The sequence below is a fragment of the Mytilus edulis genome, chromosome 12, assembly GCF_963676685.1.
Source record: "Mytilus edulis chromosome 12, xbMytEdul2.2, whole genome shotgun sequence".
Classification (NCBI taxonomy): Eukaryota; Metazoa; Mollusca; class Bivalvia; order Mytilida; family Mytilidae; genus Mytilus; species Mytilus edulis.
In genome coordinates this window covers 6,748,264-6,762,200 of record NC_092355.1, presented here as the reverse complement: position 1 = coordinate 6,762,200, position 13,937 = coordinate 6,748,264, and the positions used below count along the sequence as shown (strand labels likewise).

Here is a 13,937-nt window from a genome sequence, read left to right as displayed (position 1 = left end):
GGCGGGGTTAAACATGTTTGTGAGATCTCCCCCTCCCCCTATACCTCTAACCAATGTAGAAAAGTAAACGCATAACAATACGCACATTAAAATTCAGTTCAAGAGAAGTCCGAGTTTGATGTCAGAAGATGTAACCAAAGAAAATAAACGAAATGACAATAATACATAAATAACAACGGACTACTAGCATGCCAGCTCCAGACTTCAATTAAACTGACTGAAAGATTATGATTTCATCATATGAACATCAGGCACAATCCTTCCCGTTAGGGGTTTAGTATCATACCATCATAACATATATGAGAAGAACATAACCCGCGTCATGACAACAACTGTTTTTAGAATAAATGTGTTTAGTTCCGATGCAAAGACCTTATCAATATTAACGCCAAAATATGCAATCTTTAATGACTTGACAACAGTATCGTAATTATATCCCTTCTTAATAAGTCTATTCAAAGGTTTTGTAAGTTTCTGAGGTGAATACTGACACCTTTGTGCTTTATAAAGAATATTGCACACATGATAATGAAAATAAAAACCTGTCGGAAAGTAACTAAATTCCATGTAAATAAACTCATCATAGATACGCGCGTTTCGTCTACATAATACTCATCAGTGACGCTCAGATCATATTAGTTGTAAAGCCAAGCAAGTACAAAGTTGAAGAGCATTCAGGACCCAGAATTCCAAAAAGTTGGGCCAAATTTGACTAAGGTAATCTATTCCTGAGATGAGAAAATCCTTAGTTGAAAAAAAAAAAAGTTTTGACAACAGGAAATTTCAAAAAATGACCATAAAGTTTATATTCATGTCAACACCTAACTACTGACTACTGGGCTGTTGAAACCTAGATTTAAAAAAATGTAACATATGAAGTGGTGAAAAAGAAGTTTGTTTTTAATTGAATACTTGCAGTCGCAAAAATGTGATGCAATTTTTGAACGTGATCAATTTGATTATAGTACGTATGGGTTATGTCTGCAGTGGATTTACCTTGTTAAAAACACGAACTTTGACTGCCGCTTGCAATTGAAATTAAGGTATTTTAAATTGGGACAGAAACTTAACGTGCAGAGAGTGTTGCACTTTACTAACATGTGGCAAAATATTTAATGCTCCCATTCAGAAAAAATATAAATTAATTTTATACATAAAAATCCAAACACATTCCCTCTACAGCATGGGTTTCGCCTACAAGGTCATGTTTGGTTGTGTAAAATGTATCTTTAATCTCTACTGCCTTAAATGAATTCCTTCGTCTTTTAATCGGAGGAATGAATGAGACAATAGATGACTGGTTAAAATCGTGAAAAATAGACAAAAAAGACCAATAACAGTTCGTTGACAGGGCAAGGGTCTCCTGCTAAAAATGCATCATCCGTCATGTGCAGATCTGCTTCAGTCTGTTCAAGCTTTGTGTCAAAAGATAAAACTCAAACTAATCATGATAATGTTCTTTGATTGTTTTTTTAATATATATGAAGAAGAAGATATTATTGTGTGGCATGTATGCTCATTGCGAGAAACCAAGTGTTGTCGAACGTTAAGTGTTTTATCAGTAAAGGCAATGAAAGAGGTAAATTTGTCCAGGTTTCTACAAATATGAAGTGCTTGAACCAGATGTCAACCCAAACAATGTATTTGCAAAAAAATCAGGATAAATATTATGTAAAATTTCTGTCATCCACACATTTTGAAAAAAAAATTTTCGTGTTCTGAGCTTGTGTGTGAATACGAATAATTCAGTTACATTTATGCTTTAATTTAAAAACACTTTTAGTTATTCAGTTATTGGTCATTAATAAAACAGTTCCGATGTTCCGAGTTTTTAATTAAGTCTTTATATTTTATTCAATATGTTATTTCAGGCATTTATAAAATGCCTTTCAATTTTTCCAGGCATTTTGTAAAATGCCTAGAAAAAAATGAGACATTGTGTAAAATGACTTAATCTTGGAGGCCTTTTACAAAATTCCCAAAATATTCAGGTATTTTACAAAATGCATAAATTTAGAAAATGCATGTTACATATATATATATATTGATTGGTTAATCTTTCCCTCTTTCCGTTTTGTGTGCTTCCCTTACAAAAACAATGTAATCAAAAGGTATGGTATCAAAGAATTGGAAATCTGTGACACTTGACCTTAGAATTTGAACTACTGACAAACAACAATCACTTTTCATTTGTGGCGTGAGACATTTTTTTATTGTGACGTCAAAATTTTTCAGGAACCTTTGTGATATCCAGTGATGGCGGGCTAATTTCGATAAGGGGTATTGTGTTTACTTTACTTCGTTTGTTTTGGTATTTATTTTAATGCTTTAAAATCTAATTCAATTCCCTCTTATCCTTTTCAAACTGCATTACCTTCATTTAAGGGAACCATCGCATACGTTTCTAAGTTGATACCGTTGCGTCCAAAGTGTATAACTAATCCATCTGTTGATTTCCATGTAAGCGGTATAGGGCAACCAATAAGAACACTTGCTAATGTAGATTTTCCACATGCACAACTTCCACAAAGGAAAACTTTATTTTCAAACGATTCATATGTTCCAGTAGACAGTAGTTTGTGAAAATCTTCAGAGGTGCCAGCATACGGAAGAAAATCAGGATTTTCTAAAAGGATAATTTGAGATTCATTGCAGATTTATAGCTTTGGTTCTGTCTGGTTTTATCGGTTCTTGAATGGTTCTATTATATTCAGGATCTTTAAATATATTGGCTTCAAGCATTATATAAGAAACATTGATTGTCGTAATGCGCATTTGATGCAGTAAAATTGATATCGTTAATGTTAAATCATACTTTTACAATTAAATATCCAAAAATAAAATAAAGAAGGGAAAACAAATGGTTGATTTAGCAGCCAAGATCGCGAAAGAAGCTATTCTATTGAAATTAACGCATTGATAATAAATAATCTGTCTACGTAGTAAGCTCAGAATAATATATAATACGTGCTTCACTAAATCTGTTATAATCAAAGAAAAAGACTATTGCCGGTCATTTAGCCCGATATCTCCATAAACATCAATATTAATACTAGTAGATAGAGAACACGTGCAATTGGATTTTTCTATATCTGGTTTGATTTCGTTAAAGCTTACGTGAATACAGTTCAAATTGACTTGATTTATGGACTGGTAAGTAAATAAAACATCAGTGATATTTTGAGCTTATATTGACAAAACTGGGCAAAACCACTTACTTATTATTTCCTAATTCCGCTTATATAAATACTTTAAACAAAAAAGAATAACTTTATATTTCAAATTTGTTTCTGAATTGTAGATAAGACTCTTCAACTTAGTACTTGTTTGGCTTTATAAATATTTTGATATGAGCGTCACTGATGAGTCTTATGTAGACGAAACGCGTGTCTGGCGTACTAAATTATAATCCTGGTACCTTTGATGACTATCTTTACGTATCTTTAAAATATTAATCCGGCAACAATGTTGTCTTCCAACAGGCCTACGGAAGCTCTTTACATGAGTTATCGAATCAAATGTCATCAATTTGGCAAAACGTTATCTGCCGGTCGGAAGCATATCAAATTTTGAGTTAACTGTACACGGTTGGTTCACCTCTCATTATTTTATTGCAATCAAAATTAACATTAAGAAATAAATCGATAAAGGACCCTACTGTATAGTAGATGGAAAAATGATGAAACTTGTCACGTGTTGAATATTTACGTTTTTGAGATAGATTAATCTTTTTATTAAACAAATAAGATCGTGCATTTTCTTTTTTTTTTTTGCACCTTTGCTCATACTTTAAAAATAACCATAAAATTATTAGTTTTTGTTTAATTATTGTGAAAAAAACCCTTAAAACGCTATTTTGTCTACTGACATTTTCTTTTAGTCAGATTTAACCAATACAGAGTTTATAATAAGGGGTGTGCACTTTACTTGAACATTACTCTAATAGAGGCATGAAGAAAAAATTACTGAAATTGACTCTACATAACTTTTACGGTTATCATTACGGTCTTGTTCTTTCTAGTCCCAATCATTTTAAAGTAGGCCACTATGGTTCGATTTTGTATTAAGGTGTATTTTCTGTCATCATGTTTCTTATTCATTATGTTAAGAAGTTACCCTCGACAACTATGATATGTGCATTGCATAATCATAAATTCCATTTGACTAGAATTTACATTTTTTGTGTCAATAAGGTTTCCTTTTTTTCAAATTTCCTTTTTTCACTTTGTGATTAGTTGTTTATGGCGTGTGTTTGTCTCTTATGGTAATGTTCCGGACCATATGAGTATTTGGACCATACGCGTATGGTCATGAACATATGTGTATTCTGAAATGGTCCGAGCATACGCGTATGGTCGGACCATATGAGTATAATACTCGTTTGGTTATTTACGAGCCGGACCATATGAGTATTTTACCATATAGATATTGTTTTTTAAATAACATTTAAAAGTTTGAATAGTTCTTTTTTTCAACTTTATCTAAAAAAACAATGATGGTGTACTTACATGACAGTGAATTGTTTTTATAGTTCAAATACTACGTAAAAATTAAACATTAATGCTATAGTTAGTTTTCATCTCTAATTAAATTCTTGTATGTAGGCTTGGGTGACATTTCATCCACACGGTATCGTAGCTTTTTGGCATTTGCAAGTCTTGGTTGTGAACAATCCTTTTCATTTACACTTTTTGTTTGCGAGTGAAAAACTAACTTTTGTTGTAGCTGCGTACATTGACATCGTGGTATTGGGCCATTCCGATTTGTGTACGGTGTTTCTAAAAGTTATAGATCTCAAATATCGTAACATGACTGCAATACACTATATTCACAAGACAAATTAAATAAACTATGTTATTTTCCAGTGACCTCAAATCTTGTGTAACAGTTCAATAATTTTTTTCAAGTCACTCATAACAAACAAATTGGTAATGACCATCGGTTATGACCATCGGTATAAAATATGTTTATCATAGTTTTCGCATAGTAAAATAAAAGAAAATTAACTAATATGTAAAACTTCTAATTCTTATGTACCTAATTTTTATTATAATATATTAATAAAATCATCTATATGATAGCGTCTTTTTAATGAACTGTCATACCATATGAAAAGTTTATAAGTTAAAAAAGTAAACTGTAACAGAGTGTAACAGAGCGTTAATTTCCCCGACCATACGCGTATGGTCGGACCATATGAGAATCTACCCATATGGTCATGACCATACGCGTATGGTCCAAATAATCATATGGTCCGGAACAGTAATATGCCATCTCCGGCTGTTGAGCATTTAATGTCTATAAATGATTATAGTTCATGAAGGCAAGACAATGATTTGTATATAACAACTTCTTGTTTTACCGTACATTTTACCCGGATTTCTTTTCCTCTCAATCGATTTGTGACTTTCAAACAGCGGTATACTACTGTTGAATTTATTAACTAAAAAGATTCAATATAAGTTATTAAGCAATGTGAATACCATTTGTAACATATTTGATTTCCTTAAATCACAATTCGAGGTTACAAAATGATCTATTCCACAATCGATTGAATATACCTCTTGAACTATGATTAACTAATGTCTCCAGTTTATGACCGACATTACTCAGATGCTGATTGGTTTTAACCATGTTACAATCAATCTGTATAGCAACTTTTTCTTCAATTAATCTAAATGCAATCATCACTGCAATCATCTCTGACTGTAAGTCTGGTGCTAGTCTAGGTATAGCCTGTCAGACAAAACGAAAGTGTAGTTTATACTTAATAACATACTACTGCTACCTAAAGCAAAGCAAACACAAAAAGATAGTAGTACATTCGTTTGAAATGAAATATAATAAAACAGTATTTCTAAAACGATGAAGACAGCAAAAATATAATATCCCATTTATTCTGTAGATTAAGGAAACTTGTAAATTCAAAGTAAAATTTGAACACAACAAAATATTATGAGACCCTGCCAAATTAATTTCTATTAACGTTGATTGACATTTCAAGGTGGTACCCAACACTTTTACTAAAATTAATTTGGCTCGTTTAATTTTCATAAAATTTTGACAAAGTATTTACTTTGACCCTTTGACAAAAATATAAAAATTTCAAAAATATTGAACCAACCGTTTTATCAGAAAAAATACACTGGTTATATAGCAGTTTGACAAACACTTATTTTGATTATTGAGAAGCTTAATATTCCCTTGAAAAACAACGTAATTAAAACGTTTAGAAGATTTTACACAGTTAACTCCCTGTAGTGTTAGGTACCAACTTTACTGCGTTTCTATAAAATGAAAAGGAATAGTACTTCAAAGAAAACCAGTCAAAATTATGTTTATTTATATCTCTATTCTAATAACTATCTGCTCAGTACATCAAAATTTGAGGAATAAAAAATTATAAGAAAAAATATCATGTTCTTCAAAACCAGCGTCTTTAGATTTAGAGATATTTTGGAAATGCATCATCATAATGATATCTTTATATTTGATAATAATCCAGTTAACATTTTCCAGAATAATTGAATGTCATACAAACCAAACGCAGACATGTTTTATGAGATCCTAGACGGTATCACAAGTTCATTTAAGAGAATCATCAATCTAATCTTGAAGGCAGTTGGATAACTCATCAATATACATACTTATTATGTAAAATTTTGTTAAACGACTTATTTCAGTACTTTGGTAGCTATTTCAAATAGTAGAAAAAATATCATAAAATGCTCACTGGGGCACCGCATTATGCAACCACAGACTTCAAACCATGAACATTTGGAGCAAGTATAGACACTACATGCAAGATTGATGATATATGAATTTGGAGCGCACAACGTAGGTTTCTGATCCGAAAATTAAAAATATGAAATAGAACTTTTACCTATTATTGTCTTATACCCAAAATCAAATTACATTGTGAGGTTTAGCATATCAAAATACAGCAAAAATTTCACTTATGTCTTCATTAATGAACCATATTAGCAAAGTTTTTAAATGCTACTTCAAGGAATTTAGGCCGTGTTCACACCAAACGCCGTGTACAGTAAACATGTTTACATTTTGTTTAATGTAATGGACCCTAGTTTCACCTTAAATTTGTTCATATCTATAAACCTTGTTTAGTTACCTGTACATAAGATTTGTTCACACTTGTAAACTATGTGTCATTCAAATGTTCATTACGTAGAATCGAATTCAAATTTTCGAACATCTTATTTTAGCAGTGAGGGAACAACCATTTTATTTAAAAAAAAAAAAAGAGGGGGGATGGATTTTTCCATAATTTGATTAAAAACAATCGGGTCATACAGATGATTAGAATGAACAAGTATTCTAAAACCAAAGTTTCCCCATACATTATAGTGTTCAATATGGAATTGGCACCATCGAAAAAAAACTAAATATAAACTTTCTCGCGAGAAAAAATTCTGACCCAGAACCCAACCCCTCCCCCTTTTTTAAGGTAAAGTGGTTGCTCAGTTAAGAAAGTCAAAGGATCACTACATTTCTATCTTTTCTGTTTGTGTCAAATGGTATTTTTCTCCAAGGAGTATTTAGCAAAGGGAGGGAGTAATTTTTTTTCCTTCTTTTCTAATTGTATTTTAACGGATCTGAGATATTACACAAACAAACAATTAACCTCATCCTTTTTTAGTAATGCATTTATACGTGAATAGTTGTTTCAGTAATGACCAGCGGCAAATATTTCTATCAGTGTGTACGTCCAGTCGATTCGGGAAGACATTGTCAAAGGAATTATGTGTTCGGCAATGATGATGGATCATGAGTCTTGATAAGGAGTTAATAAGGCTACGTAAAAGTGTTTTTATAACAATTAGAAATATCAAGTTTGGAAAAATATTTCTGTAAAGAATCTATTAATAAGTATTATAAGTATTCATTTTATATAAAAATCGTTTCTTTTTTAAATATACATGGGAAAATTAAAGTTCTGAATGCCTTGTTTTGTGTACACTTAACCTACACAAGGCCTACATCGACTATCGACTGCATGTAGACAAAACATGATTTAAACTACATGTCAACATTGAGTTTTATCAATGGAAATGTAATTATGTTTAGTTTATGTGTTAGTTACACAAACACAACTAAACACCTAGTTTAGGTCAATGTGAACACGGCCTTAGTCTAAGCTTCAAGTGGAAGTAAACCTTATATTAGTTGACAAATATTTGTTCGGGTGTTTGGATATTGCTACAATTGGGTACATATAAATGTGTTTGGTAGTTCAAGTTTATTTGTCAGCAAGTAATGATTGAGTTTTAAACATTGTGTTACTTTGTAAAATGTAAAATTTAAAGATGGGAAAAGGATAATTAAGGAAAAAATTGGACATGCAGCAGACGTCTCTTAGCTGAGTTTTACAGTGCGTATTGTTGTGTATTTTTAATCGTCAATACTTTTTTCTGAATTTTTAAATGATTCATTGTTATCGAGATTAGTGTGACATCCTTTTTCGCTGAAATAGTAAGCATCTTGATACATAGCCAGCTGAAGCCCGTCTCTGATCGCGGGGTTTTCTCGCTGTGTTGAAGATCCTTTGTTGGCCGTCAGCTTTATTTTGATTTTGTTGTCTCCTTGACACATTCCCCGATTCCATTTCCAGTTTTATTGGTGATGTAGTTTATGGGATAGTAGTTGAAAGTGGTTGGGATTTTATTTAAAGATTTAAAAGATTTGTAAGATAGATGAATTTTTGATTATAGCTATTCTGAAAAGTAACATCAAAAGGTCACGTTTATGTTTAAAGTATTGTTAATCGGATTCATATGTTTGCATGATAATGCTAATAATTTTACAACTTTGGTGATGTATATTTTTGCCTATTTAAAGTGCAATACCCAATTGAATTAATTTTTTTAATGGAGGTGACTTTTTGTTATTGTTTATTGGTTTAATGTATGACTTTGATTGTTATATAGAATATTAGTCAGGATTATTTTTTTGATAGATATGTAAAGATCAAATTAATTCTAGATACGCAATAATATTTAGCATATTAAATAACTGCAATACTTTAAGATTATTTAAACCCCACTGAAATAAATATAAAACAAGCAGTACAATAAAAGTACAATAAGGTTTTGTTTTGATCCTTTTTGGCTGCTAATTTTTAGCGGAAACTGTCATAATTCCCAAATTCATTCCAGTCTTTCATACTGGTACGGAACCTGCAATTGTACCAAGCTAAGGAATATGACAGTTCTTGTCCATTCGTTTTTTTTGTGTTTTGTCATTTGAATTTGCCATATGATTAGGGACTTTTCGACTTGGTTTTCCTCTGAGTTCAGTATTTTTGTGATTTTACTTTTATACAATTTCGTACACTTATATACATTGTCCGGAAACCAGATTTTTTTTAACTTTTGGTTCTTTTTCGCCAAAAACATCTATAGATTTTTGGCCATCAACCCCAAAGTCCCCCAACAACCTTCTATCAAGGTCATAAGGTGTACAGAGTAAACAATTATAGATTAAAGAACGTTTTTCAAAACTGATCATTGGCTCATACCAAACAGCAAGCTATCAAGGGCCACACATTGACTAGTGTAAAACAATTAATTCAGAAAAAAACAACCTTAGGACAGGTTTAAACAAATGCAGCGGGTTTATACGTTCTAATAGACACCATTATTTCCCCTAATCAGAAATAAGAGTGTAACATAACATAAAGACATACAATGAAATATCTATTAAAAAAGCTTAACTCGATCACAAAGACATATGAACAAAAAAAAGTGAACAATATAATTTATCTATGACACAATATCATTACAATATTAATAAAAAGGGGGATGTTGAACATTGTCAAAAAACAACACTTACCTTGGATATATTGGACATGATGTACACAATTAAATATAAATATGATAATAATTTTGTCAGAGAACAGTAATATACTTTATTCATTTACAAAATGAAAACATGTTGTTCATATTACTAATTCAGAAAAGTTATCGTAACACTAAATACTTATCAAAGGTAGTACATATTAACAAAATAGCCCTGCTGTACAATGCCATAGAGATTAATACACTTAAAGTTATTGTTAAGAAACGAAATGACTCCGGACGAAGACGACGAAGCTATACCACTACAAAAAACCCAAACAAATTGGAAGGTGTCTATTGATCATTTTTTTCATTTATAATTTGGTATAACTTCAGAATGGTCAAAGTGACGCCATCGAGATTCAAACTTGATCTGTGATTATTGTTTGTAAGCATTGTGTATAAAGTTCATAACATTGGATTGAAATAAACTAAAGTAAGGAAAACCAATTATAAACGTACAGACGGACAATGGTAAATCTTAATGCCCCTCAACTACGGCATAAAGTAAATGATCACTATTTTGATAATATATGTAATCTTTTATAAGATAATTACCTCACCCACACAGTTGAATATTTCTGAAATTTTGTTAACTGTTACTTTGCTAACGTCCAAATGAACAATGTATTTTGTGTAAAATTGAATCCTTGAAATATCTGCAGCTGTAGTATGAATCGTTTCCAGTGGTAGATTATCTTGGATGTCAAGATCTGTAAAATGTTTGAGTAAACATACCATCAATGATACATCAAACTTGGCTGATGATACTTCTGAAGAACCTAAAACAAAGATAAAAAGAATGAAAACTTATTAACTGGCTATTGTTTTACAAACTCCGAAACAGTGGTGACGTTGCTTTGCTAAAGTCAACGTAGCGTAGTAAAGAGGACGTAACCGCTGTTTCGGAGTTCGATTGTTTTAATCACTATATATCAAGAAAGAAACAGGACTGACGCATAGACGAACGGACGCGCCATGTAATTCTATGTCCCTCGCAATGCGGGAGATAAAAACAGATTAAAAAAATGGATGAGAACAATAGACAAACAGCAGTTGAAAAAAAAAAACAACCAGAAAACTAAAGACAGAGCAAAAGACAATGACAAATTGCAGTGGTCTAAGCTGAACCGGGAGGTTAAGCAGATGTGGCACCGGTGTGAAGATATTTGAGAAACGACTAAAATTCAGCCTTGCAAAATACCACTGACAAAACATACAAAATAGTTAGGAGAAATATGTATTTTTTCTAAAACACTAAAATAAAATTAACTTGCTCAATTTCAAACACCTTATTTACTTCTTACAGACACCAAACGAAAAACTCTAAGTATAAGTCTTACGCTCATAATGAGAGTTTCAAGTTACCATATTTTCTAACTTAGTTTTAATGAAAAGGCAGTAAAACCTCAAGGATGTTTCTTATTGTAAACTTTATACACAAAGTAGTGCAGTAATATGTACAGCGAGCGGTTGTGCTAGTAGTGGTATATAGGTGAATACTAGATGCACTCATAAGATTTATGAGAGGGGTATCTTTATATTGAAATGTATATCATCTAGATTGTTTGTCATTGTTCTCTGTCTCTTAGCTGAACAGTATTGTAAATTGTCAAAGCCATATTATATGCTTTTCTTTTGGTATTGTTGGATATATTGAAGCTTAAATCACTAATAAAATAATATAAGCTTGCCTCTTGGATATAATAAATCATACTGTGTCAGTGTGATGACTCTTTTCCTGAAAGTGAGTTCATCTATCTTACGTCTGTTTTTACTCAGAAATAGTTGTAGCTGTCCTGGATGGAATTCATAGTCAAACCTTCGTCTTACAGCACGTGGTGCAATTCTTTGTAACAAATCAGATAATCCATGTGCCAATAATGTTGCCATCCTAGAAAAGAACAGCTATATCAAATTGTGTTGATTATATAAGGTTTATTGTCATTTAAGGAGTCGGAGCAGAAAGTTTACTTATATGATTTAAAGAACTTCACAAACAAGCTAGTTTTGTCATTACAGTTGTGATAAGATACAAAAAAAAAGCTACAAAAACACCGAAGAACCACAAAAACAAGACAGAGTTTTAATAAGAGTTATAAGAAGATACAATATTTACCAAACAAACCCACTGCAATAATCGAAAAGTAACTGAAATTATTAATGAACAATCTAGATAATCGCAGAAAACATATATCAAACATACTAAAATGTTGCCACCCTTAAAAGAACCTTCACTTATATCACATTGTGTTGAAAAAAAATCAATTGGTCATACAAATTGTTGCGTTAATCTTTGACTGAGTTTTGTAGAAATGTTTTCTGGATGATAACACAAAACAAGAGGCTGTCAGATTGTCAGCAAACCGGATTTTCCTGTAGAGGTGGACCCCCGAACAATTGAACAAGTATGAACACATCATGTAAGCTAAAAACATCTCTGAAATTATAGTTAAATGGTTGCTTCGTTATCAAAGCTTCCTTCACCAACACAAATAATACTTAGATTAATTGAGATATTGCTGTGAGTGGAGTTATACTTTTACTTGGAGAAGTTATGTATATTATCCTTGGGTCAGAATAAAGTAAAATATTAATTTTCACCTCTTGAAATATTATATGTCAAGCATTTTTTCCCCATTGTTTTGCCTATTATTAACCCTACATATGCTGCCTAAATTGGAGGGTATTTAGTTATTGGTGAATGGGTCCATCAAGTCGTTCTTTGGTCCCTCTTCTGTAGACCCCTGCTTCTTAAAGTTTTGAATATTATAGAAAAAGCAATGTGTATACCTGTGTTAGTCTATACACACCAGTTTCTATGATTTAATATAGAAATAACGTGTCCTTGTGTATTCACCTATCTCCCTCATTTTCTTAAAATTTTATATAACAATAAGTTTTGTCCAGCTGTGTCAGCCTGTAGCCCCCAGTTTCTGTTAATTTCATACATAAATTACAATGTGTTCACTTGTGTCCGCCTGTAGCCTTTGCTTCTTTAATTTTTTTCTTTAAAGCTTTATATAGGAAACAGAAATGTATCTTCTTGTGTCAACTATTTATATATATCTATAAACATGTCGGAATTGAAAACAACGTTCAATTGTGTTGGATAAAAACCACATTTTTATACGTGTGCATGTAAAACAAATTTCGTTGAAGAGCGGTCTAAATAAAGCACAAACAAAGTAAAAAAAGTATATTTTAACAAAACGTATTTGACTAATAGGTCGAACAACTTATTTTCTAAAACCCTGCTGACTGCCATTGACGATTGCCAAATGAATTGAACACAAGACAGTGGCGGAACTAGAACTTTTCCTAAAAGGGGGGGGGGGGGCGCTGACTGACCTAAGGGAGGGGGGCCGCTCCAGTCATGCTTCAATGATTCCCTATATAATCAACCAACCGTTGTTTAGTAACGGATCTGATGAAAGCACTGCTTGTAATGAAAGCTGCCAAATTATCCGCAACAATACCTAAGTTTCTTATCATCTACATCCGATTTGGATTGATGTACGCTTAATTAAGCTAGTATGTATAGCGAGAGGGAGAGAGATAACGATGTGTTCAGATTAGTAGTGTTTTTTTAAGCCACACCTACTTGTCCCTGTAACACTCGGCACAGAATACATGCTTATTATATTTGTGGAGAGACAAACTAAATTATTAAACTATCAAACATATTCTAATCATATAACTTAATGTATATATAAATGTTGGCCTTGAGCCTTAACATGTGGCCTTAAAATCTGTCCTTCTTCTGCTCATACATATTTTTTTCTTTTGTTAAGATTTGTTTTTAACTACTAAATACAAATAAATGTATAAATATCTATGTAAAGTCAATGCACGTATTACAATTTGTAATTGATGTTAACCTCTCGCTTCATGTTGTATCATTCAAACCACAAAGCAAAACCATACAACGCTGGGATATTTTTCAATGCAATTGCATTTTGAGAAAAAGTTCACACATAAATCTTGTATCGGTATTGATATTTAAAATCAGCGCGGTTTTCATATCCCTTGTTCTGACTCGTGTAAAAGTGTGGGTTTGTTTCAAAATCTGTATTTCAATTG

General features: G+C 31.8%; 1 protein-coding gene across 1 annotated transcript in view; it reads right to left on the bottom strand.

Annotated features, from left to right (window-relative positions):
* Positions 1-13,937, bottom strand: part of LOC139499592 (uncharacterized) — a 31,288-nt gene that overhangs the window by 16,313 nt on the left and 1,038 nt on the right. The window contains exons 2-5 of the mRNA XM_071288344.1: positions 11,549-11,748; positions 10,413-10,636; positions 5,562-5,736; positions 2,375-2,626 (exon numbers count right to left, since the gene is read on the bottom strand). Of these exons, the coding sequence (XP_071144445.1) occupies positions 2,375-2,626; positions 5,562-5,736; positions 10,413-10,636; positions 11,549-11,747 (850 nt within the window). The 5' untranslated portion in view covers position 11,748. The remainder of the gene's footprint in view (positions 1-2,374; positions 2,627-5,561; positions 5,737-10,412; positions 10,637-11,548; positions 11,749-13,937) is intronic.